General features: G+C 45.6%; 1 protein-coding gene across 3 annotated transcripts in view; it reads right to left on the reverse strand.

The window, feature by feature from the left end:
* The window catches only part of LOC116516428 (solute carrier family 2, facilitated glucose transporter member 11-like), a 47,415-nt gene extending 25,567 nt beyond the window's left edge, over positions 1-21,848 (reverse strand). The window contains exons 1-2 of one of the 3 annotated variants that reach the window (XM_032228895.1): positions 2,427-2,514; positions 727-806 (exon numbers count right to left, since the gene is read on the reverse strand). In XM_032228895.1, the coding sequence (XP_032084786.1) occupies positions 727-777 (51 nt within the window). In that variant the 5' untranslated portion in view covers positions 778-806; positions 2,427-2,514. Of the gene's footprint in view, positions 1-726; positions 807-2,426; positions 2,515-21,782 lie in introns of those variants that run through there. The other 2 variants (XM_032228897.1, XM_032228898.1) reach the window with 2 other exon arrangements.
* Between the last annotated feature and the right edge of the window lie 5,875 nt (positions 21,849-27,723).

Consider the following 27,723-nt stretch of genomic DNA (forward strand, 5'->3'; position numbering starts at 1 on the left):
CAGCTAGCAGCTAGATAGCAATAGCATTTAGACATATACCACTTTACAGTACTTTACAGCTCTCTCTAAGCAGTTTACAGAGCCAGCATATTTCCCCAACAATTTGGCTCCTTATTTTACACACCTCAGAAGGATTCAAGGCTGAGTCAACCTTGAGCCTGGTGAGATTTGAACTGCTAAATTGCAGGCAACTGTAAGGTGACCAGACGTCCCGCTTTTGGCGGGACAGGCATGCTTTTTCACAATTTGTCCCGCGTAGTTTTCAAAAAGTCCCAATTTTTAATTTTTTTTTTGGCGCCTTCGCTACCTCGCTCGCTCCCCCGCCCATCCGCTGCCGCTCGCTCGCTCCCCCGCCCATCCACACTAAGTCTAAGGCAGCCCAGTCTGCCGCTCACTGATTGAGCCTGGACTCCAGCCAATCAGTGAGCAGGCTGGGGATGGAAAAGTTTAAGCACGCTGCTGACTCAAGTCTCTATTTCACCTTTGCCTTTGCTGCTTCAGGTAAGCAACTCTGGCAGTGGGAATCGGGAGGCTTTGGGTGGGTGGCGGCGGCCTAGCTTTGCAAGGGAAGGCCTTCCCTTGCGAAAGCCTTCCCTAGGGAGGCCGCGCGCTGGCAGTAGCTGCTGCGGTCTAGCTTCCATCCCCCCGCCCCGCCTCCTCGCCACACCACTAAGGGACCCTAGCCTTTTTTTGTCTCTCCACAGTCCAGTCCAGTCAGTGTCTTACCTGTTCCTGCTGCCTGCCTGCTCCGTGCTTCCATCCATCGCTGCAATCCATTGCATTGAAGTTCTGACTCTGCCTGCCTGCTGGTAAGTGAGCCGTTTTTTTTTCTTTTATTTTTTTAATTTAATGTATTTTAAAATATTATTTTATTTATTGTGCAAAGGGGGGGGGGTGCGGCAGAGCCAGTGGCGAGAGAGCGATCTCCGCCGCTGTGCAGAAGGAATCCCCGCCACTGTTCCCTCTAAGGTGCACGGCCGCGCATGTGGCAAGAAAACCCCGCACAGCAGTTTCTAACTGCCGTGCAGGGCTCAGAAAATCTAGGGTTAGCACGGGTGCGGGGATGGCGGCAGGAACTTACGCGGCACAGCTCGTCTCCTAGGACCTCCTAGGTGCCGGCTGCACCGCTCATTACCATCAGTCACTCCGTGTTCAGCAAAGCAAACGTGGGGAAATCCTTTGCAGGTGGCTAGAACTGGCCGCCCGCAAAGGACCTCCCCAGACTTGTTTTGATGAGCTGAGCACAGAGCGACTGACGGTAGTTTGTGCCGGCTGCGGCTGCTCAAACTAGCGTCAGTTGTCCCCGTGTTCAGCAAAGCAAGCCCGGGGAGGTCCTTTGTGGGCGGCCAATCCTAGCCGCTTGCGCCCAGCGCTGTGGCTGAAGTAAACCCCCAAAGCCCCTGCCGCCACCGGAATATCTGCTGCCACCTCCTCCAAAAGCACTGCCGGATTTGCCGCCTGATGCTGTGGCTGAGGTGAAGCCGCCAAAGCTCCCGCCACCACCCCTGCCCAGCTGAGGTGTTCCAAGCGGAGGGGGAGGCACCGCCACCACTGCTATGGGCCGGGGCACCAGTGGGAGCTTTGGTGGCTTCACCTCAGCTGCAGTGCCAGGCAGAAAATGTTGTGGTGCTGTTGGAGGAGGAGGAGGAGGCGGTAGCAGTTATTCTGGTGGGGGGGGGCTCGTTGGCATCTTCAGCTGCAGCCCTGCCCCCAGTGAAAAAACCGAAGATGGAGCAGATCCACACAGATGACATTGCCGCAACATGACTAGAGGAGGAATTCTGGGAGTTGAAGTCCACAAGTCTTAAAGCTGTCAGGTTTGAAGACCCCTGGGTTTTTTTTTCTAAAGGGTTAGGGGTGCAAGGATCTTGTAACAACAGCTTTAAGATTTGCATGCTTCAAATGCCAGACTTTCTGAGCCAACATTTTGGTTGCTAAGCAGGAGCATTGTTAAGTGATACTGATATTATATAACACTTTTAATTAAGTGGGTACCTTGAATAAACATAACTTTGAGTTTCAAATAATACTGATTTCGTTGTTGTCTTAGGTGACATCTGTGAAAAAAATTCAGGTGCTCAGGCATGAAAATGTGCCGCTCAAACACTATACTTTTCTGCTTACACTGTATCTGTACATAATTTTTGCCAATATATTTAATAAATATAAATTTAAATAAACTAAGGTGACCAGATGTCCCAATTTCGGCGGGACAGTCACGATTTATAACAATTTGTCCCGTGTCCTGGGGTGTTTTAAAAAAGTCCCGATTTTCTGGCTTCATGTTGAAAGCCCAGTGGATTTGCTTAAGAAATCCTAACGGGGGCAAGACAAAAGACACTCTGTCTAAACCCTCTGTCTGTCTCAGTACTTTCATTGAAGATAAAACATTAAAGTAAGAAAACTCCCCCCTGCGCCCCTTTTACCTCATTTTATAAGAAAAGATGACCCAATACCATAGAGCTGCAGGGAATACTTGGCTTGAGAAGTCGCGAGTGTTCCTTCCTGGATTTTCTGGAGGGGAGGGGCACAGAGGTTGGAGGTTAGCGCGTGTGGAAAAAATGGTGGCAAAGTTTCTTTGAAAAATATTTCCCTGACTAATTTCACCATTTTAATTTGCTCAGTTCTTTGTATTAACATCCACATCATTCTGGATTGACTTGGAGTTCCTGCCTGCTGGTAAGTGAGCTGGGTTTTTTTCTTTTATTTTTTTAATGTATTTCAAAATAATATTTTATTTATTGTGCATAGGATTTTTTAAAATAGTTTTATTCTGTGTGGATTCTTTTTTTAAATTGTCTTAGACTATTTAAAAAAAGATTCTATCCAAAATAAATTGAAATAAACCATTTTTAAAAATTCTATACACAATACTTTGAAATGTATTGTGAATAGAATTTTTTAAAATAGTTTTACTTCAATTTATTCTGTGTGGAATAGTTTGAAATGTTTTACTTCAATTTATTCTGTGTGGATTCTTTTTTTAAATTGTCTTAGACTATTTAAAAAAAGATTCTATCCAAAAATTCAAAATACCAGCTGCAGTTATTCACTTAGGAACTGTGGCAAGAAGTGTGGTATAATGGGTTTAGTGACCAAAGTTAAATGGCATTGAAAAAAGTGATTGATGACCATTTTTCACACTTAGTGATCATTTTCACACTTAGTTACCGTTGCAGCATCCTCATGGTCACGCGATCAAAATTTTGATGTTTGGCAACAGTTACAATTTATATTTGTAAATTGTAGTTATGTTGAAATAAAAAAAATTACAATAGTATTTTTGCGTTGTATGAAAATTTTTGTTGCTCCGTATAAAATTTTTAATCAAGCCCCCCCCCCCCCCCCGGTCAAAGGTGTCCCTCTTTACCAATCTGAAAATCTGGTCACCTTAAAATAAACGTATTATATTTGTAAATTGTAGTTATGTTGAAATAAAAAAAATATTACAATATTATTTTTGCGTTGTATGAAAATTTTTGTTGCTCCGTATAACATTTTTAATCAAGCCCCCCCCCCCCCCAGTCAAAGGTGTCCCTCTTTACCAATCTGAAAATCTGGTCACCTTAGGCAACTGGCAGTCAGCAGAAGTATCCTGCGGTACTGCACTCTAACCACTTCACCACATTGTGGCTCAGTATTCGCAGATCGTTTTTTTAATTCTCTTTTCCAGAATCTTCCCAGGAATTGATGTGAGTGTCAACCCTGAAGCTGACCTGACCGGAGCCATCTTGGAACTTCTGTGTTGCCCAATGGAGCTGAGGGATAGGGAGGGGGGGATTAGAGATACCTGGGGTTTGTAGCCAAAATAAAATACTTTCTCTTGGGAACCAAGGATATTCTTACATCTGGACCGTGGCAGGAGGACTGAGGTTACCAGGCAACCAGACAGCGACTTGATTGGATCATGTGACTGATTATTTGTGGTTGTGGGAAAACTTTTTCTTTTAATTAGGTGAGAACTGCGGGAACCTTCAGAGTCGTTTTTCACCAGATCTGTGCCAATATGATATTCCAATAATAAAGCCATTCTTTGAGGAATCCAGCTGCCTTGGAGTTTTACTTGTTATGGGACTATTATTTGGAACCCTGACAGGCTGATTGGTCTGCAGTTTCCTGGGTCTGTTCCCCCCCCCTTTTTTTGAAGATGGGAACCACATCAGCTCTTTTCCAGTCCTCTGGTAGTTCCCCGGTGCTCCAGGATTTTTGAAAGATGTGGTAGAGTGTTCTGAGATGACACTTGCTAGCTCCTTTAGAACTCTGGGATGTAGTCTGTCAGGTCCTGGTGATCAGACAGGTATTCTGTTACCTTTTTTGGCTTATTTTAACTTTTATAGTTATGTTTTTGATAGGTTGGGCTATAGTTTCTTTTTGCATGAAAACTGATGCAAAGAATGAGTTAAGCAGCTTTCTCTCTGCTGCCTATTGGCATCCCTCTAACTCCCTCTGGCCAGTGGTCATTTCTAGGAGTTCTGCATCTAAGAAGAGGTCCATGTCCACATAAAGCTGAACCTCGCTGTGCTTGGTGAGCATTACAGGGATTTGTTCTATATCTCCGATACATGATGCACTCAAGTGCAGATTCACCCGTTTCTATGCTGATGGATGGGTGTCCCAACAGTTTAGATAAGTAATACCTGGTTCAAGAGAACTGGTGAATGGCAGAGGTTTGGTGAATTGATAAAATGCGGCACCAACAAACATATTTATTTATTAAATTTATTTGCCTCCTATCTTGCCATGTGGCTACTCTAGATGGCTTATAATAATAAAAAGGAAGAGAATGGAAGTGTAAACATAACAGAAGTAAAATAACAGAATAAAATAAACCACGAAAAAGGAACAATGAGACTAAATCAATATGATAAGCAAAAAGGATGGGTGGAGTATATACATTGTATGTATGTGTCAGTGGTGGGTTCCATGAACGTGCATGTGCGCTTGAACTGAAATTATAGAAAAAAGAAAAACAGCAGAGGAGAGGCATGTCAATCTGCCGCCATGGATCAGCTGGGCTTTGGAAGCTGGTATAAAGGTAAGTATAACCCAGGGGTGGGTGGGCGGGCCCGCTTCTTAAAAAAACAGAGAACGGTTTGCTCTCTGTTTGAAGGCAGCACTACCGGTTCTGGAGAATTGTATGGGGACAACTTTCCCAAGTAACCCATACTTCAAAAGGAAACAGACGCAGGAGTCATTGGTTATTTCTAGGAATATTCAACGTAGCTACTGAGTCTCACATTGGGATCTTCAATCCCAGAGGCCAATAAACTCCACACAGGACTTTCTGCTCCATAGTAATACTGCATCCCAATTAAATAATTGCCAATAGATGTCCTGCCAGACTCTGCATGGCCACACCCAGCAAAGGATCAATCAGAATAGAGCTGGAAGGGATCTTAAAGATCTTCTAGTCTAACCTCCTACTCAAGCAGGAGACCAATACCATTTCAGACAGGTGGCTGTCCAGTCTTTTCTTAAAAATCTCCAGTGATGAAGCAATCACAACTTCTGAAGGCAAGTTGTTCCATGGTTAATTGTCCTCACTATTAGGAAGTTTCTCCTTAATTCCAAGTTGCTTCTCTCCTTGAGTAGTTCCCATCCATTGTTCCTTGTCTTGCTTTTTGGAGATTTGGAAAATAAGTTGACTCTCTTCTCTCTGTAGCAGCCCCTCAAATACTGGAATACTGCAATCATGTCATCCCTAGTCCTTCTTTTCTCTAGACTGGGCATACCTATTTCCTGCAACAATTCTTCATATGTTTTTGTCTCCAGGCACATAATCATCTGTTCTGACCCCCCTTCTCTGTCCAGGAATGAAAGCCAAAAGCCACGTAACTAAAAAGGTTTCTTTTAATTAGTCCAAGCTCTCGTTGGCTGCAAGCCCAAAATAAACAAAGAGATAAAAGTCCTATAAACAAACACAGCACTGCAAAGAGGCTTCTTCCAGCAAACCTACTTTTCCAAGTTGGTTTCTCTTGACTTGTGAACCTGAACGAGAACGTTGACTTCTGCAACCAGGCGTGGCACCAGCAGTCTCTTTTATCAGCAGGAGAGAATCTTAATCAGTATCAGCTAATCACAATCATCTCCTACAATTACGCAAGTGTTCCTTCCTTTGAATAGCCTTTCACCTGCATGCATCCTGAAAAAACTCCCAAATGTTTTCTGAAACATTCCCTTTGATCCAATGCTCTGCCACCACTTGGTGGCCAACCAGTCTCTCCTTGCCCTGCTCGGAGTCGACACCCTGTCCAGGATCCTCCACCTCCTCCAAGGCTGACTCATAAGACCCCTCACTGCCGGAGTCTGGTGGCTGCTCCAAAGGCTCATGCCGGGCCACAACACTATCCCCTACTGCAGGGCCCTTCCCCAGGTTCTGACGCTCGGGATGCGGCCGGGAGGGATTGATGACGGCCTCCACGGGACACGGTCCAAGACACTGGTGGCCAAACCTCTTAGCCGACCGGTGTAATGAAAGATGCCGTGGGGACCGCCACACACGATCTCCTACAGCCACCTCCGGCACCGCATGCCGAGACCCATCTGCCGCCCTTCAGTGATCCTTCCTTGCTCAGCCCAGATAGCAGCAACACACCTGGTGGACTGCCGGGATCCCAGAGACGATGTCCTGTGCTGCGGGGACCGGAGTTGGCAAGGGCTGCAATAATCTTGGAGAAGCCCTCCTCGCAGACCTGGCCCTTTGACACTGGACACATAACACCACGCACTTCCGCTTTTGTAAGCGGGGCCACCAAAACGTACGGGAGACCGGGCGTAATGTCCGGAAAAAACCACAATGTCCCACTGCTGGAGTGTCATGACACTGAGAGAGAACCAGTTTACGGATGGGCCCTGCGGGAACATACAGCTGGTCCTCATACTTCAAAAGACCCCCCTCAAAGGTCCACGGGGAAGCCGGCCCTACTTCCACCTTTCGTTGCTCCACCCACTCATCACCCCGCTGCTCATCCCATATCAGAGGCCATACGCTCACGGGATGATGAACTGCAGCGCAGGATGCGACGGGTAGAACAGTCCGGGGTGGAAGCAAGACTGCAGGGTCAGAGTTCTCCGGTTTCCTAGACAGGGCATCCACCCTTTGAATCAACCCCCCATGAATGCACGTCACCTTGGGCAAGTGGAGTACCTGGGCTGTACAGACCTGCCAGTTTCCCAACACGTTGGTTTGTCGCTAAGGCGAGGCCGCAGGCCGCGCAGCCCTCCTACTCTTCTTGGGGCAACTCACAACTAGGTGTCCAGGATCCCCACAGTAAAAACACAGCCCCCAGCACACCGTCTGTCCATCTCTGTGCGTGACACTTCGGGTCTGATGGCACCCAACTCCATGGGCTCCTCCCATTCAACTGCAGTCTCTTGAGGAACCAGCACGGTAGTGGTCTCCTGGGATGCATGGCGAGGCCTCTGCCTCTGCAGCCGGGTGTCTATCTGGAGGCACAAGTGAACCAAGGCATCGAACGTCAGTGGCCTGTCCACCCTCGCCAGTTCATCCTGTAAGGTATCAGACAGTCCCTCTTGAAAAGTGTCCATGAGAGCTGGTTCATTCCACACTGAATATTGGCTACACAGCTGGAATTCACTCACATAATCTTGTAATGAACCACTCCCCTGCTGCAGTGACTTAAGACGTCTGGTTGCTGTTTCCCCCTTAATGGGATCCTCAAACATCAGCTTGAAATGCTGACAAAAGCCCTGGAAATCATCCAGCAAAGGGCTAGGCTGAGTTAACAAGTGTGTAGCCCAACGGGCAGTTGTGCCTAAGAGCAAACTAATAATAAATCCCACCTTCGTCCGGTCAGTGGGAAAGTCCTCCGCTCTCAAACTCAGGAACAGCTGGCAACTTGACCAGCCAATACTGCAATCTGCTGAGCCAGCTGGCCATTCTCAGCACGGAGCTGCTCCATTGTAAACAGAATGGAGTTTTGTCAGGGCAGAAGCCAGTCTGTTCTGACTCCCCTTCTCCATCCAGGAATGAAAGCCAAAAGCCACATAACTAAAAAAGTTTATTTTAATCAGTCCAAGCTCTTATTGGCTGCAAGCCCAAAATAAACAAAGAGATAAAAGTCCTATAAACAAACACAGCACTGCAAAGAGGCTTCTTCCAGCAAACCTACTTCTCCAAGTTGGTTTCTCTTGACTTGTGAACCTGAACGAGAACGTTGACTTCTGCAACCAGGACGTAACACCAGCAGTCTCTTTTATCAGCAGGAGAGGATCTTAATCAGCATCAGCTAATCACAATCATCTCCTACAATTACGCAAGTGTTCCTTCCTTTGAGTAGCCCTTCGCCTGCATACATCCTGAAACAATTCCCAAATGTTTTCCAAAACATTCCCTTTGATCCAATGCTCTGCCGCCACCTGGTGGCCAACCAGTCTCTCCTTGCCCTGCTCGGAGTCAACACCCTGTCCAGGGTCCTCCACCTCCTCCAAGGCTGACTCATAAGACCCCTCGCTGTCAGAGTCTGGCGGCAGCTCCAAAGACTCATGCCTGGCCATAACAATCATCTTAGTTGCTCTTGTTCCAAAAGTGGTTTTTCAAGAGGCAACTGGACTTTCTTGTTTTTGTTTAAAGATGTTTTGCTTCTAATCAGTGGTGGGTTTCAAAAAAATTTACTACCAATTTTGTGGGCATGGCCTATTTTGTGGGCGTGGCTTGGTGGTCATGTGACTGGGTGGTCATGGCCAACTTGATGTTACTCACCAGGAGATGTCATGGATTGGATAAAATATGGTGAAGCTCACTTAACAACACTCTTGCTTAGCAACCAAAATTTTGGGCTCAACTGTAGTCATAAGTCAAGGACTATCTCTGCCTTCCTCTGCATGGCAGTCTTGTCCTAGTAAATTCCTTCTCCTTTCTGGCAATTTTCCTCTCTGTTAGAGGCACCAAAATAATCCAGACAATGTAAGGTTTCCTGCTGCAGCAGGGTATTGGACTAGATGACCTCTGAGTAACCTTCTAGCCCTAAATTGCTATGCTGTCTGTCTTTCTTTCTTTCTTTCTTTCTTTCTTTCTTTCTTTCTTTCTCTCTCTCTCTCTCTCTTCCCTCTGTGGGAAGCAACCAACCCCCCCCCCCCAAATAAAATATTACTCCCAGAAATGCTTATTCCACATGCCTGCAAGATAGATAATGAAATAATCAACCTATAGAAAGTTTGGCTCCATTCACAAGCAGGGAATCCAAACCCTTTCAGAAACATAAAGCCCATATTGCACAAACCCCAAAATTTCAAAAACTTAGAACCATATAAGAATCCTTATATCCAGTTAGTTGTTCAGTTGACCCAGTAACAAACTGCTGAATGTCACTTTGCAAACTTCCTTTTTCAATTTAAAGCAGGTTTCAATTTAAAATTTACAGCATTAAGACTTGTAGACTTCAACTCCCAGAATTCTATAGCCAGGCAATTCCGATTTAAAGCAACACCATTTTTCCCTACTTTGGTGAATCCAGGTTAAAAAGTGAGATTCCGTCTTTCTTTTTTTCTTTATTTTCTCCCTTCCTTTCCTACCTCCCTCTCTCCCCCTCTCTCTTTTAGTTTTTAAAACCTCTTTTCCTTTGCCTGAACCGACAGGAAAAAGGGTTTCTTTAAAAAAAAAAAGCTTCTGATGGAGGTTTGGGAGCGTGGCCAAGCCACCATTACTACCAGTCCAGTCCAGTATGCCAGATTTTTACTACCTCTTCTGGTGTACTGGACAGGACCGGGAAGAACCCACCTCTGCTTCTAATCCAAGAAGCTTCTTCAGTTGTCTGAGCTCATCCAAAAGCTTTTTGGATGAGAAGCAACACATCTTCAAAGAAAAACCGGAAAGAACAGTTGCTTCCTGAAAAAGCACCTTTGGGACAACCATTACCATGAACTGAGAATCTCTATAGACACAGTTGCTCTTCTTTGCACTTTTACCCAAAGTCTCAACATCTTTTTTGTAATGTGGTGACCAAAACTGGATGCAGTATTCCAGGTGTGGTCTTACTAAGGATTGGTGTTAGGCTGATTGGTAGTTTCCTGGGTCTGTTTCCCCCCCCCCCCTTTTTGAAAATGGGAACCACTAGCTCTTTTCCAGTCCTCTGGTAGTTCCCCGATGCTCCAGGATTTTTGGAAGATGTGGTACATTGGTTCTGAGATGACATCTGCCAGCTCCTTCAGAATTCTGGGATATAATCCATCAGTGAATTATATTCATCAAGGTCAGACAGGCGTTCTCTTACTATTTTCTTGCTTATTTTAATTTTTATTTCTAGTCTGTCTTTTACAATTATATTTTTGGTAGGTTGGGCTATTGTTTCTTTTTGTGTGAAGACTGATGCAAAGAATGAGTTAAGTAGCTCTACTTTCTCTCTACTGTCTTTTACTTCTTTGCTATCTTTTCTAACACTGTTTGTTCCCTAAACTTTTAGCATTCAGTCCCTTGTTGGTCTTGGGTATGTTTCTTATATCTCCTATTTTGTAACTGGGATTTTCATCCTTCCCTCTATTCTTTATTATGTTTTCCTTTTTTCATCTTCTTTCTCTTTACTCCCTACTTTCTTATGTGATCTGTTATCTGGAGGTTTTTTTTGGGGAATTAGGTTTTAAAGATCATGAAGATTCCCCCCCCCCCCGCAATTCTAGTTTAAAGCCTTTCTGATAAGATGAGCCAGTTGTTGTCCGAATGTATTCTGTCCAGTTCTTGTGGGGTTCACTCCATCCCTTGCCAGTGGCTCTTCTTGTAGATAATGAAGACCATTGTTTAGGAAGCAGAAGTTCTTTTGACAACAACAGTTTTTAAGCCAGTGGTTAGCTTCTAAAATCCTTTGCTTCCTCATTGGACGTTGGACTTTGGTTGGAAGTATAGATGAAAACACCACGTGCTCCTAATTCTTTAATTTTCTTCCCTAGCTGTTTGTAATCTCTTGTTACTGTTTTCAGATTCATTGTTGTGTCATTGGCCCCCACATGCAGGAGAAGAAAGCAGTAGTAATCTGTGGCATTGATTCTTTTAGTAAGGTACTGTTACTTCTTTGATTTTTGTCCCAGGGAGACAATATACCCCCCCTAGATTGACTGCCTGGTCTGCAGACTATGGTTTCTCTTCCACTAATTTCCTATCACCAATATTCACTTTTTTCTTTAGGAAGTCTGGGATACTTTTCTTCCTGTTACAGGAATTCCCAATTATGCCTCTTTTTAAAGAATATTTTCCTCCAGGGGAGGTTATAAAAGCAATTATTCAGTTCCAGAGGGACTTTATTGGAGTGGGCTAGGGCTTTGCTCTTTATTGTTCTTTTTTTCTCTCTAAAAGTGACATGTTTCTCTTGGTCTTGCTCTTTAGGCACATATGTAGGGTTGTTTTTTACGAAAGCTGCAAACATTCACAAGAAGGAGACTCCTTGTACAATTGGGCCTTTCCTGGAGCCTGAAATTACTTCTTTGTCAAAGAAAAAAATGTATTTGGAATGGTTTAGATGAAACCTAAATTTAGATTAGATGAAACCTGGCTCAACAGCAGTCACTGTGAGAGGCAATCTTGGAATGCTAGTGGACAATCACTTAAATATGAGCCAGCATTGTGTGGCAGCAGCTAAAAAAGCCAACACAATCCAAAATCGAATTAACAGAGGGATAGAATCAAGATCATGTGAAGTATTAATACTGCTTTATAAAGCCTTAGTAGGACCACACTTAGAATACTGCATCCAGGCTGTGTGTGGCCTGAATCTCAGCAACAAGATATGTTCTCAAGGGGGCTCTCCGAAGAATCGTCAGATTTCCTGCTATGTTGAGGGATGATTAATCATAGCCGCCTTGTGGGGGCAGCGAAGAGGGGGGGCACAAGTAGGTGTGGTTGGGGAATGCGCAACTCCCCTAAAACACCTGCAAATTGCTATGCAATTGCTCCTGGACCTAAAGCAGGAAAGCAACCATTGTGAGCTTCCATGCTGAGCAGCTTGGAAAATCAGCAAGGTACATCTCTGGGTGAGATAACAAGACTGCTTGAAAGTACAACATTCTTGTAATTAACCTCAACCTCCGGTTGAAAAAACTTGTTTAAAGAAAGAGTGGCAGGAAATGTGGGGACGGGGCTTAGAAAGCTCTCCCACCCTCAGACCAGCAGCAAACAGACAGATGGAGCCATTAACAGAATAAAAGAAACAATAGATCTTGAGAACTGTTTAACTTGAAGGGCTAGAAAGCAAATTGGAACTTTTACTTTTACTTTACTCTTTACCTTTTACAGAATTTATAGACTTTTACCTTGCACATTTGTTTTTCTAGTAATGCTAATAATTTCTGAAAATCTCTCTGTTTTCAAGCAAATGATAGAAATGATGAATTATTTGTTTGCACTGCCATCTAGTGCCAAAATTAATATAAACAGCAAAGGAGAAGGGGCATCCCTATCTGACTCCCTTTTTAATTACGATCTTCTCTGTTAGTTCATCAGAACTTTAGCTGTCTGACTGTTATTACTTTTTCTATCATTTTTGTAAATTTTCCTCTGAATTTCATCCTAATAGTGTTATTATAAATTTCCAAATTACGTTGTCGAATGCTTTTTGTGCATCAAGGAAAACCATTTTTTTTCTGGATGCGCCTCATAATATTCTATTTTGTCTAGGATGACTCTCGTATTATTTTTAATGTGTCTATGAGGTAAAAATCCGTTTTGGTCTGGGTGTATTCGTTCATTTAAAACCTGTTTAATTCTTCCTGCCATAATTGCTGCAAATATTTTATAATCGTAATTTAGTAATGAAATTAGTCTGTAGTTTTGGATTTTTTGTAGATTGGTTTCTTCTTTCGGGATTAGCGATATTATTGCTTCCATCCATGATTCAGGCATCTTGGCTTTTCCTAAAACTTCATTAAACATTTTCACTCCTAGTTCTTCCAATATTATTTTATTATATTTATATAGCTCCACTGGTATTCCGTCTGGTCCTGGGGTTTTATTATTTTTCTGGTTTTTCAGGACTAATTCCACTTTGGCTAATGTTATTGGCCTATTTATTGCCTCCCTTTGTTCTTTTGAAATTGGTGTTATCTTTTCTGTGTTTAAATAATGTTTTATCTTGATTTCCTCCATACTATCTTGCGTGTATAGCTTTGCGAAATATTTATGAATAATGTGTTTCTTTTCTTCCACTTTGTATTGAATTCTTCCCTCATCATCTTTTAATTGGTATATCATCCTTTTTTCTCTTTCATTCTTCAATCTGTATGCCAGCCATCGTCCAGGTTTGTTGGCTTGCTCAAAGTAATTTTGTCTGGCCGCTTTAATTTTCTGTGCTAATTCCTTTTGAGTTATTAAATTGATCATATGTTTTATCATTTCTCTTTTTTCTTTTTTAATTTTATTCTTTGGATCTTTTTGTAGTTCAGCTTCAGCTTCCATTTTGAAGACTGGGAAATGAAGGATGCGAGAGCCAGGGTAACAACTAGAACAACCTTTATTTAAACGGAAGAACGAAGTGACAGCGATTCAAACAGGCGCTGCACGTGCCAAGGTATTTATATAACGTGAACAGCCAATAGGAGACCGGGGACTGGGCAGCAACAGCTGTCAAGTCCCTGGTCCAATCAAGTGTATCTCTCAGCCGGCAACAGCTCCTGCTGCGTCCTGGCCAATCCGGAGGCAGCAGGCTGTTGCTGGCCTTTTGTAAAAGTACTGAACTGAATGAGCTATATTTGCATAGCTCATGAATATACAACACCCCTTCCCCTCAGATCCGTGCATGCTCCCCTGGTGGAGCATGCGTAGTCCTGTAAATAGGTGGGGCGGCGCCGGACCCGCCCAGATCTTCGCAGTTCTACAGGAGTCGTCGGTGGAGGTGGACCTGCTTGTTGTAGCTCCTCCCTGAAGGGGGTGCAGCTCCAAGGGATGCCATCTTGGGAAGGCCCAGAAGGCGGGCTCAACAACAAAGGTAGGCTGGGCCGTGGTGGCGCGTCCCTAGCTATAGTGTATGGAATGGGAGGAGAGTCACTGGGGGTAGGAGCGATAGGTGGGGCCTCTGCTGCGGCGGTTTGAGCAGTCTGTTGGGCTCCCCGGAAGGGGGCGCTCGGGTAGGCCGGGCCTGGTGTTGCGAAGGCCCGACGGCGTGTTTCCTCGGTTTGAGCACCTTCATCATCTGGCAATGGAAAGGCGAGGCCTGATTCAGCGAAGGCCTCATTCGGCAACCCCGGGTGTGCGGTGTTGTCTTGAGAGTGGTCCGGATTGCCGGCCTGTGGCGGGAGGCACCTCCTTAGTTGATTCAGGTGGCGCCTCCATTGGGATCCGTCAGCCAGTCCGACCCTAAAAGAACAGGGGCCTGTCAGGGCGGTTACAGTGGCTGGAACCCATTGGGGATCCCCGGAGAAGGAGCGGGCCCAGACCAGGTCCCCAAGCTTAAAGGAACGGGCAGGGATGACCCCCAGGTTGCTCGGCTGATCCCCTGAATAGAGCGGATGGAGCCTATCCAGGGGAGTCCGCAGGCGCCGGCCCATCAAGAGCTCCGCGGGGCTTTTGTTGGTCGTTGGGCAGGGGGTGGAATGTTGGCTTAGCAGGTAAGCCGCCACTCTCGCCTGCCAATCGCCCCGGTCCATGCGGCCCCGGGCCCCCTTTGCTGAGCGGACTGCCCGCTCCGCCCGGCCATTGCTGGCTGGGTGGTACGGTGCTGTGGGCGTGTGCTGGATCCCTTGCTCAGCCAGGAACCCTTGAAAGGTGGTGGACGTAAATTGGGGCCCGTTGTCAGAAACAACAGTCCGGCAACCCATGGGTTGCAAATAACCTCCTTAAGGCCCGGACCGTACTCTCGGCCGTGGTGGAGCCCATCAGGACCAGCTCCACCCACCGGGAGTAGGCGTCCACCACAATCAAGAAGTTCTGGCCGTGGAAGGGACCAGCGAAATCAATGTGGAGGCGTGACCACGGGCCTCTCGGAGCCTCCCACTCGCGAGCAGGCCCGGCGGGGGGGTTGGGCCTAGACTGTTGGCATGTAGTGCAGCGGCCTACATAGGCCGCTATCTCTGAATCCAACAAGGGCCACCAGACATAGCTACGGGCCAAAGCCTTCATCCGCGCTATGCCTGGGTGATCCTTGTGGAGCAGAGGCAGAACTTGTGGCCGAAGTGCAGCAGGGATCACTACCCGATCCCCCCAAACGAGACACCCCCTGTAGAGGGAGAGCTCCGCTTGCCTAGCTTTGAAGGGCCGAAAGCCCTCTGCCACTTTGTCTGTAGGCCATCCCCTCAAGACCCAGGAAGCGACCTGGGAGAGGATTGGATCGGCCTTTGTGTAGGCCGCGACGTCCGCGGCAGAGATGGGGAGGCCGGAAGACGCGATCGAAAGGACAGAGAGGCCTGGCACAGGGGCGGTGTCAGTCTCCGGCAAGGGGCAGCGGCTCAGGGCATCAGCATGCCCTAGCTGCTTGCCAGGACAGTACTGCAGCGTATAAGAATACGCTGCAAGGAATTCCGTCCAACGTGTCATGCGGGGGGAGAGGATGGGGGGGTCGGCTTGTCACCTGCCAGAAGCCCAAGGAGTGGCTTATGGTCGGTGACAAGAGTGAAAGGCCGACCGTAGAGGTAATCTTGAAACCTCTTAATCCCGGACACTGTAGCCAGAGCCTCCTTGTCGATCTGGCTGTAATTGCGCTCCGCCGAGGAGAGTGTCCGGGAGTAAAAGGCCACAGGGGCCTCCGAGCCATTCGGGAGGACATGGCTCAGGACCGCCCCGACCCCGTAGGGGGAGGCGTCACACGCTAGCGTTAGAGGCATCCTGTCATTGTATTGAATCAGGACTGCCGATGACGTCAGCGTCTCTTTGACAGCCGCGAACGCATGCGCTTCGCGGCTCCCCCAGCGCCAGGCCGCAGATCGGTCGAGCAACCGATGCAGCGGCTCGGCTAGTGACGCCTTGTGAGGAATGAAGGGGGCGTAGAAGTTCAGAAGCCCTAGGAACGCCTGCAGCTCCGCCTTGGAGGTGGGTGCCGGGGCGTTCCTAATGGCTGCCACCTTGGAAGGTGTGGGGTGGATGCCTTGGGCGTCAATCAAGAAGCCCAAGAATTCCACCTTAGGAACAGCAAATGAGCATTTGCTGCGCTTGAGTTTTAGGCCCGCGCCCCTGAAACGACTGAGGACCTTCCTTAGTATTTCGATGAGCTCTGAGCGGCTGGAAGCAGCGATCAGAACATCATCGAAATACGGTACAACGCCCGGTAGCCCATGGAGCAACCGCTCCATGAGGCTCTGGAAGATCCCCGGGGCCACGGAAACGCCGAATTGAAGGCGGCGACAACGAAAAGCCCCACGATGGGTGACGATGGTCTGGGCAGCCGCCGCATCGTCATCCACTGGGAGCTGTTGGTAGGCCTACGCCATATCCAGTTTGGTGAATGTGCAACCCTGCCCCAAGGAATGGAGCAGGTGTTGCACTACAGGGACTGGATAGGGGTTTGCCTGAAGGGCCAAGTTGATCGTCGACTTGTAGTCGGCGCAGATCCTCACCGACCCATCAGGCTTGACTGGGAGGACGATGGGTGTCTCCCAGCGGGCATGGTCAATGGGTTCGATGACTCCCTGCGCCAGGAGCTTATCAAGCTCGGCATCAACCTTGGCCCTCAAGGCAAAAGACACCCTGCGGGCTTTCAGCCTAATGGGAGCAACCTGGGGATCGAGGCTCAGAGAGATGGGGGTGCCCTTATAGCAGCCGAGTTGGCCGTCGAAAACGTCAGCAAATTCATTTAAAACGTCTTCCAAGGAAGTGGGAACTACCCGGTGCACCCCCCCCAATGGACAACCCCAGGGCAGGAAACCAATCAAGGCCCAGGAGGGCCGGCAGGGCTTTTTTAACTACCAAGATTGGCAGCTTCCCTTGGAAAGCGCCGTATTTAACAGTAATAGGGAAGAACCCCAGGGTGGGAATTAGGTTTCTCTGGTAGTCCCTTAGGACTGTTTGGGCCGGTGACAACTGAGTTTGGGCAACTTTTGGGCAGAGGTGGGAGAACGCAACCCAGGACAGCAGAGAGCGGGAGGAGCCGGAGTCCACCTCCATCTGGCACGGCTGACCTTCCAGCTGGATGGTGGCTGCGATCTTCCGGGCTCCGGCGGAGGCCTGGCTGACCGAGCCCTCAGCAGCTTGCGGCAAGGACACGTTGTGGCAGTCATCTCCCCGGCGGGTTGGCCGCGGTGGCTGGCGGCGCGGCTGCGGTCTAGATTGCGCGTTGGCCTGGAAGAAGGCGGGGCAGGCAAGGATGCCCGGCAGACTTGGGCAATGTGCCCCGGCTTCTGGCAACGGAGGCAGATAGCGTTTCGGAATTGGCAGACTGAGCGGTCGTGGCGGCCGCCACAACTGAGACAGGCGGTCCTGGTTGCAGGAGGTGCCGCTGCTGGTGCAGGCTGTCTTCGCCTCGGTTGCGCCCGCAACTGCCCCACAGTTTCGGAGGGCGGATCATCGGGAGGTGGCAGTTCGTCAATCTCATAGATCTGGGATGCTGGTGGAGCGTGTGGAATGGTCCCTGGTGCCTGAGAGGCCAGCTGCAACCGTTCCAGGTCAGCGGTGGACTGCTCCGAGAGTTCAGCCGCTCTGGCAGTCTCCACCGCTTGCAGCAGCGTGATGTCGTGGTTGCGGAACATTCGGCCTCTCAGGTGGACGTCCCGCACTCCACACACGAATTGCTCCACCAGGTTTTCCTCCAAGTTTGAAAAGTCACACTGTGCGGCAGTGGTGCGCAGGGATTCCAAAAATTGACTTATGGATTCGCCCGGCTTTTGTACCCGGCGGCGGAATGCGAACTGGCGGGCGATTTTTGAAGGAGTCGGGGCATAATGTCCCTTCAGCCTGGCCATTAAGTTGTCCCAGCCAAGTGTGTACGCTGGCCTAGGAGCGGCCAAAGCCCTGGCAGAGGCGAACATGGAAGGTTCGCAGCAGGAGAGGAAAAAGCTACATTTTTCTTCATCTGTTTGTGCCTGGTTTTTTGATGCGATGAGGTACGTCTCAAACCGCTCCATGAATCCCTCCCAGGATTCTCCGGCCGAGCCGTACGGAGCGAATGGAGGCAAGACTGAATTCATTTTGGCGGAGAGTTAGGAGGAAGGCACGCAGTGGAGAGTGAGGCAAAAGGGAAGAAATTTTCCTCCGTCAGCGTTCGTTGCCGGCGCGGATCGCGGCTTGTGGCAGCTGGCTGATTCTTCACTCTCTCTTCCCTAGGCTACTCGGGAATCGCTGGATCCCACCCTCGTCGCCAGTTTTGAAGACTGGGAAATGAAGGATGCGAGAGCCAGGGTAACAACTAGAACAACCTTTATTTAAACGGAAGAACGAAGTGACAGCGATTCAAACAGGCGCTGCACGCGCCAAGGTATTTATATAACGTGAACAGCCAATAGGAGACCGGGGACTGGGCAGCAACAGCTGTCAAGTCCCTGGTCCAATCAAGTGTATCTCTCAGCCGGCAACAGCTCCTGCTGCGTCCTGGCCAATCCGGAGGCAGCAGGCTGTTGCTGGCCTTTTGTAAAAGTACTGAACTGAATGAGCTATATTTGCATAGCTCATGAATATACAACATCCATAAGTCCTTTCTGCATACATTCTTTTTGCTCTTTTTGTTTTCTAGTTTTTCTCGCCATGTAGGCAATCGTGAGGCCTCTTGTGTATGCTTTCATAGTGTCCCAGAGATTTTGAATTGAGGTGTCTTCTTTTTTATTTATTCTAAAAAGTTTTAATTCTTTCTCCAGCAATTGAGTGTATTCATTTACAATATTTGAGTTCATCATCTTTTTTTTTTTTTTTTTTTTTTTTTTGAGTTTATTTATAGGCCGCCCTTTTCCCTGAGGGGACTCAGGGCGGCTAACAACTTGTATGGGAGGGGAGGACATACAATAACATAAAAACACAATATATAATTAAAACCAAGCAACATTCAAAAAAAGTCATCTTTCGTTACATATTGTAGAAGTGTGTCAATTGGTTACAAATAACTTTCGTGCATCTCTTCCACAATCACTACTTATAGTTCATATCACATTGTATATTTAAAATCAAAAACATCTCACAATTCTCATTTGACTATAATTGTTTTAACGTCCTTTTGCATAAAACAATCCAAAATTAAAACAACAACCACATTTCATTATTTCTAATATCATCCACTAACATTACACCTTTATAACATGTTCTAAGTAAGAATTAATTATGCTTGATAACAAAATTTATAATCCTCTATTCCAAGTCGCTGTGGGATTTGTATCTCAATTCCTTTTATTGAGCCAGTACATATATATATTGTTAACTATATCCCTTGTCATTTCATTGTTATCGTTATAGTTATTATTTATTAATAGAAATTCATTTGCTAATTATATCAAATTTCCTCTCATCAAATGTATGTACACATGTATGTACCTTATTATCCTTATCAATTATTTATTTAACATAGCACTCTAGAGATTACTAAATTACTACTAAATTTTTTATTATCAATGTTCATATATCAACCTGTATCCTTCCAGTAATAATAAAGTCTTATTTCTTTTGTCATTTTTGGAATTGATCTATTTATTTCCTTAATAATTTTTTTTATTTTTTATTTTTTTCTTAAAGACTTCCAGTGTTGGGGCATTCACAACTTCTAGAAGCAAGCTGTTCCACTAATTAATTGTTCTAACTGTCAGGAAATTTATCCTCAGTTCTAAGTTGCTTCTCTCCTTGATTAGTTTCCACCCATTGCTTCTTGTTCTACACTCAGGTGCCTTGGAGAATAGTTTGACTCCCTCTTCTTTGTGGCAACCCCTGAGATATTGGAACACTGCTATCATGTCTCCCCTAGACCTTCTTTTTATTAAATTAGACATACCCAGTTCCTACAACCGTTCTTCATATGTTTTACTCTCCGGTCCCCTAATCTTCTTTGTTGCTCTTCTCTGCACTCTTTCCAGAGTCTCCACATCTTTCTACATCGTGGCGACCAAAACTGAATGCCGTATTCCAAGTGTGGCCTTACCAAGGCATTATAAAGTGGTATTAACACTTCACATGATCTTGATTCTATCCCTTTGTTTATGTAGCCTAAAACTGTGTTGGCTTTTTTGGCAGCTGCTGCACACTGCTGGCTCATATTTAAATGGTTGTCCACTAGGACTCCAAGATCCCCCTCACAGTTACTACTATTGAGCAAGGAACCACCATACTGTACCTGCACGTTTCATTTTTCTTGCCTAAATGTAGAACCTTACTCTTTTCACCATTGAATTTCATTTTATTAGATAGTGCCCAATGTTCAAGTTTGTCAAGATCCTTCTGTATCTTAAGCCTATCTTCTGGAGTGTTGGCTATTCCTGCCAGCTTGGTGTCATCTGCAAATTTCATGAGTTCCCCATTTATTCCCTCATCCAAATCATAGATGAAGATGTTGAAGAGTACTGGACCTAAAACAGAGCCTTGGGGTACTCCATTGCATACTTCCTTAATAATCAGCAAATTATTGGAAGTATCAACAAGCAATAGGCTCCTACTATCATATGTGGTGGACATGTGCCAAAGCAAGGGAATATTGGACTAAGATAAGAGTATGGTTAAAGAAAATGTTACAACAAGGAATAAAATTTAGACCAGAGATATTCTAATTGGGTATTATCCCAGAGAAATTCAAGAAAGAGGATACCTATTTGATTATATACGTAACTACAGCAGCAAGAATTGTATTTGCCCAAAATTGGAAATCAAATAAGCTACCAACAGATGAAGAGATAATAAAAAATATATTAGATTGTGCAGAGATGAATAGTTGACAATGAAAATAAAGGATAAAAAGAAATTGGAGTACTTCAAGACATGGGGAAGATTCTATGATTGGCTAGAGAAAGGAAACTAGAAAATAAAATAGAGAGAAGATATAGAACCCAGACGAGGCACTGTTAAATGGAAAAGTAGGGAGAAGGGGAAAACAGAAAAGAAAATATTAAATATATAAGTATACAGCCAAGAGCGAGATATAAAGGGGAGGAAAATATAGCTAGGATAGATTAGTGAAGATAAGGGAATAAGAAATGATATCAAATTATATTTGGGTCTGTGAAAATATCATCCCAAGGAAATATAAATTGAGGCTGGAAAGAGACACCTACAATAATAGAAAAGAAGGAGAGAAAGGAGGAGAACATGAAAGGAAGATGGGGAAAAAAAGAAAGAGGCAAGGAGAGGAGGATGGAAGGGAGAGGAAGAGAAGGAGAGGAAGAGGAGGAGCAGAAGAAAGACAAGGGAAAAAGGAAGTGGAAGGAGAAGAAGAAGGAAGAAAGTAGAGAAGGGGGAAGGGAGAAAAGAAAGGGAAAATGAGGTGGTGTTACAACAGGAATAAAGGATGGTAAATAAAGCAACCCAAATTGTATATTATAACCTATTAAATGAAATAATAAATGTATAAGAATAATAAATGTATAGAAGAACAACAACTGTGTGAATGTATATTTAAAATGCTATGTAAGAGAATAAAAAATTTCTGGAAAATAAAGAATACTGCATCCAGTTTTGATCACCATATTATAAAAAAGATGTAGAGACTGGAAAGAGTCAGCCACTTATCTGGAACTGCATAGGGCCTCCTACTTGAGCAGGGGGTTGGACTAGAAGACCTGCAAGGTTCCTTCCAATTCTGTTATTCAGACTTACTGGAATGTAGGATGGAATATCATTAGACTCCTGAATTTTCTGTCACTTTTCAGCAAATTACTAACCAGGAATTTCCCAATAATCATTTCACATAATTAACCTGCAGTGATTCAGGAAAGAACAATTAATGTTTTACCATGGAGTTCCCCAGCCTTTCTGGCTTTGTTTGACGGGGGTGCGGGTGGGGAGATGGTGTGTTGTGTCCTCTGATTGGTCAATGTGTCCGTGCCGGCTCGAGGAAACAGTCGAGTATTTCCATTGGTTGCCCGTCTGACAGCTCGGCTATAAAAGAGTTGTCAGACAGGAGAGTTTGTTAATTCCGTTACTTGTAGCAAGAGCTCCAATAAACCGTTACAGTAACCTCGTCTCCTCAGTTAATGTATTCTTCAAGTAGAAACATAAAACTGGTGATGAAGGTGTTTTTAACTGACCCACATACATTACCAACGCGTGCAATAGCAACAATGGCTACCGCAAACGTTTTTGCAGAATACAGACCTGACAAGGAATCGTGGGAGGCAGTCCTTGAATGATTTGAATGTTTCATTCAGGCCAACGGTTTAACTGGCCTTTCCCTTGAAAGGAAGAGAGGGGTATTTCTAAGTTGCTGTGGCCCAGACATGCTTGCAACGGCCTGGGCCATGGCAGTTCCAACTCCTGCACATGTCATTGCCTGGGATTCGTTGCTGTCCAAGCTGAAAGCACACTATGGTCCTACACCATCGCGTTTCGCTCGTAGGCACCTTTTTCGCAAATGTATGCAAGTGGAAGTTGAGTCTATCAGCCACTACATTGCCTCACTGAGAGCTGCAGCCATTCACTGTGAATTTGGCGATTTGGACGAGGCATTGCTGGAACAATTTATATATGGACTTAATGACATGCGTTTGCAACACTGACTCCTTGCAAGGGCTGAATTGACCCTGAAAATTGCTGTGGATGAAGCAAGGGTGACTGAAATGGCTGAAAAATCAGAGTTTCAGCGATACCAGTTGGCTGCCAGCATTGCTTCTGCAGCTACTTCAGTTCACAACCAGAGTGACAGTTTAGACAACGAATCCAAGGCGGACATCGATGTCAGTCGCCTTAAAATAGGCAACAATCGGGGAGACACTCCTAGAAGAAATTGGAGAGGGTGTTTAAGCTGCGGTGGCAAACACCTGAGATCCCAGTGTAAATTCAAATCAGCCATGTGTTGGCATTGTGGGAAAAAGGGCCACCTGGCTAGTGTCTGTCAGGCTTGGATACCTGAAAATAGGGCTGCTATTCCACAATCTGTCAATTGCCCAAACTCTGCAAAACCCAGTATTCACCAAACTAACTGCTGCACCAGCTTGGTGAACGAGGATAACGTAGCAGAATGGACTATTGATTCTGCATCCATTGAAGGAAACAAAATAGGAAAAATCCACATTACTATTGAACTGGAGGGCCCCATGGAGCTGGATACCGGATCAGCGAAGTCGATAATGTCATGGGATATGCTGCGCTCCCCGCTACTATCAATGCGCCGAGACCAGTTGATGCCTCCTCGCTGCCATTTGAGAGATTACCAAGGAAACATCATTCCTATCATCGGCTGTGGAAAATTCAATGTGCACTATGGGTGTTTCAAAGGTCAACTTCCCCTAATAGTAGTATCCAAGCCACTAGCATCTCTGTTAGGCCTGGATTGGTTTAGGGCACTGGGTCTTTTAATTTCTGGAGTTAATTACACTAACCAAGGGGACAAAATTGAGGGGTTGACATGTGAATTCGCCAATGTCTTTTCTCCATCGTTAGGTAAATATAAGGGCACACCAATATCATTAAATCTTGATCTACAGGTGGCACCCATTCGGCTTAAAGCTCGCTGCTTTCCATTAGTTTTAAAGCACAAAATGGACGCAGAACTAGACAAATTACTGGAGCAAGGGATGATTGAACCGGTGGATCATGCAAAATGGGAAACCCCTATCGTAATTCCTTTAAAGGCAGATGGCTCGATAATATGTGCTGACTATAAGTCGACATTAAATAAGGCATTACAGGCACACCCTTACCCTGTCCCAGTAGTGCAACATGTGTTGCACTCGCTGGGTCAGGGTAAGATATTCGCAAAACTGGATTTGGCACAAACCTACCAGCAATTACCAGTAGATGCAGAAACTGCAGCAGCACAAACAATTGTAACACACCACGGCACATTCAAGTGTAACCATCTCCAGTTTGGGGTATGCGTCACTCCAAAGCCTTATGGAGTGCCTACTCCATGGAATACCCGGGGTTATTCCATATTTTGATGACGTTGTGATCACTGCTGACAGTCGTTCACAGCTCGTTGAAAAACTGAGACAAGTATTTAAGCACTTCATGGAGGCGGGGCTCAGATTGAAGCAATCAAAATGCAAGATAGGAGTTCATGCTGTAGAATTTTTAGGGTATCTAATTGATAGCCAAGGCATTCACCCCACATCAGCGAAGGTGGAGGCTGTTAATGCAGCATCAGCACCAGCTAATAGGACAGAATTACAAGCATTTTTAGGACTCTTGAATTTTTACTCGTTTCATTCCACATAAGGCTTTGGTGGCACAACCCCTGCACCGTTTGTTAGACACATCTGCCAATTGGAGTTGGACCAGCCGCGAAGATAATGCTTTTGCGGAGGCTAAGAAGTTGCTAACAACAGCAACAGTATTAGTGCAATACAATGAGCACTTGCCATTATTACTGGCATGCGATGCTTCTCCCTTCAGAGTCGGTGCTGTATTAAGTCATGTATTTCCGAATGGTCTGGAGGCTCCTATAGCGTTTTACTCTCGCACTTTGTCAAAGGCTGAATGTAATTATAGTCAGCTGGATAAAGAGGCGTTAGCAGCCATTGCAGGAGTTAAACGGTTCCATCATTATCTGTATGGACATCCATTTCAGTTAGTAACTGATCATAAACCTTTGTTAGGAATTTTAGCAGGGGATCGTCCTATGCCGCAAATTCAACGTGACTGCGAATGTCACGTTGGCAGAGTTTTTGGCAGCTTACAATTACACATTACAACATAGGCCAGGTAAGCAAATGGGTCATGCAGATGCTCTGAGCCATTGCCCATTGCCCACTTTAATGTCTGACCCGGCTCCCATACACAGTGTGTGTGTACTGGAAGAATTTAAATTACCCTGTCAGCAACTGATTTTGATCACTATTCACAGAAGGATTCCATTATTATGCAAGTAATGGATTGGGTATGCTGTGGGTGGCCACCAGACCCAGTGGGGGTAGAATTTCTTCCATTTTATTGTCGCAGGGAGGAATTATCGGTGCTGCAAGGATGTCTGTTGTGGGGGTCTCGGGTGATAATTCCAAAAACACTGAGACAGATCATGCTGGCCTGGCTCCATGAGGGGCATCCAGGAATAGTTAGAATGAAGGGGCTGAGTAGAAGCTACGTTTGGTGGCCATCCATTGACAATAATATCACGGATTGGGTACAGCACTGCCAACCATGTCAGCAGGTCCTCCCAGCACCAGCTGCCACACTGGTAAGGGAGTGGGACAAGCCCTCCGCACCATGGAGCAGAATCCACGTCGATTTCTTGAGTCCATGGTTAGGAAAAACTATTTTTATAGAGGTGGACGCACAATTCTATAGAGGTAGAATTATTCTCCATGCACAGCATGACTGCAGAAGCAACAATAGTAGTCCTAGATAAGTTGTTCTCCACACATGGGTTGCCGGATACATTAGTGTCTGACAATGGACCGCAACTAGCTTCCAAGCTTACCTAGCGAGGTTGGGGATAAGACACGTTCAAATAGCCCCATATCACCCTGTGGGAAATGGATTTGCAGAACATGTTGTTCGTTCAGCAAAAGAGGTATTAAGCCGAATGGGAAGCACTCCCTGGCCGAGAAAATAGTCTCATATTTATTAGTACAATACACCACACCAAACCCCATAACTGGTAAAAGCCCTGCTGAGATTTTAATGGGACGAAGGTTGCACACCACTTTGGATAGACTTCATTCAACATACTCATCTCGAAGTCTATTAGAGGAAGACCCTCCTAGAGTATTTAATAGGGGGAGGGGGTATTTGCCCAAAATTTTATGGGAGAGCCTAAGTGGTTACCGGGCTGGATTTCTGAGATAACAGGGCCCTGTTCTTACAGGGTCCAGCTGTGCGATGGTCAGCAATGGCGGAGACATATTAATCAATTGCGCCACCGAGAAATGAGGACAGTGGCTGACATAAGCGCACAGGAAGCAAGGAATAAACGGCAAGACAGAGTTACTGGAGAAGTTCAAGTACTGTTATCTGTTGATGGTTTACCAGTTAAAGAAGGAACAGATTTGAATGGACAAGTGTCCGTGTTAATAGTACCCCCGACACAGGTACCAGAGAGGGGCAACATTCCTCTTCCTGTGCTTCAGGAGGCTGAATTGCGCCAGTCTCAGCGAAGGCAGAGAAGGCCAGCATACTTGCAAGATTATGCGTGTGCAGTCCAGGGGGAAGGAGTGTTGTGTCCTCTGATTGGTCAATGCGTCCGTGCCGGCTCGAGGAAACAGTTGAGTTTTTCTATTGGTTGCCCGTCTGACAGCTTGGCTATAAAAGAGCTGTCAGATGGGAGAGTTTGTTAATTCCGTTACTTGTAGCAAGAGCTCCAATAAACCGTTACAATAACCTTGTCCCCTCAATTAGTGTATTCTTCAAGTAGAAACATAAAAGTTTTGTGCAAGTGGCTGGCAAGAGCAGCAAAAATGATAAGAGATCTAGGGACTAAACTATATGATGAATGGCTGAAGGAACTCAGTATCAGGCTTGGAAGCCATCAGGGAATATGGCCTTAAGCCTGCCACATATTCAGACATAGTAACTATGAGAAACTGGGAGGGGGGATGGTATGGAGCTTGGGAGATGTGTAGCCATAATAACATTCCTTCTCAGAAAGTCAAGATCATCTTGTCCCTGCACCTGGACGGATGTGGATGGGAGGAATCTTCATTAGTGGCAATAACTGATTGGACCTTGTGATAGACATGTGGGTGCTGGGGCAGGGTCTTGAACTTTTTTTATTTTTTTTATTTTAAAGACATAAAAACATGAACAAAAACATAGATTAAAACAACAAAGGAACACAAAGTTCCATCACACAGCAGTTCTGTATCGGTATGTCTTTACAGTTGACATTTCCCCTCCTATACATTCATATCTTACATTCGTGGTCCCCTTGTTCTTTACATATTTATCTATACTATTCCATACTTATTTATACTTAGCTGTTTATATCAGAATATCCTTTTACCTGTATTGTACTTTATGTTGGGTCTTGAACTTTCAACTGGGTGGGGAAAACCTGGAAGCTTTTGGATTCGGGTTTTTCCAGATGTGTCAACATGGCTCTTCTAATAAATTGGTATTTTGAGGAATCTCTTGCTTTGAACTATTATTTTACAGAGGATGCTATTTGGAACCCTAACATTTGGTATGTTTACTCTAATGAAGAGAAGGACAAGGGGTGATATGATGTTACTAGGGGTAAGTCTTCTAGTACTTGAGGAGCGTCACAGAGCAGAGGGAGTCAACCTATTCTCCAAAGCCTCTGAAGGCAGGACAAGAAATAACGGATGGAAGATCATTAAAGAGAGATTCACCCTAGATATATGGAGAAATTTCCTGACAGAATAATTAATTGGTGGAATGACTTGTCTCCTCTGGATATTTTCAAGAAGAGACTGGACAGCCATTTGCCCAGAATGGCATAGGCTTTCCTGCCATGCTTAAGGGATTGGATTAGAAGATCTCCAAGGTGACTTCCAATCCTATTATTCCATGTTCTATATATCAGTAAAGGAGAAACCTAAATTGAAATTTATTCTGCTCATTAAAGTGGCGAGAAAAGAAGCTACTGCAGTGGATGATCATTTATCAGTAAATTCCTCACTTCTAGGTTGCATCTCTTTTTCCTGCCCTCTTGTGCTTTAGGGCAGGGGTCCCCAATCACCGGGCCACATCCTACTAATGGGTAAGGTGACCAGATTTTCAGATTGGTAAAGAGGGACACCTTTGACCGGGGGGGGGGGGCTTGATTAAAAATTTTA

The sequence above is a fragment of the Thamnophis elegans genome, chromosome 13, assembly GCF_009769535.1.
Source record: "Thamnophis elegans isolate rThaEle1 chromosome 13, rThaEle1.pri, whole genome shotgun sequence".
Lineage (NCBI taxonomy): Eukaryota > Metazoa > Chordata > Lepidosauria > Squamata > Colubridae > Thamnophis > Thamnophis elegans.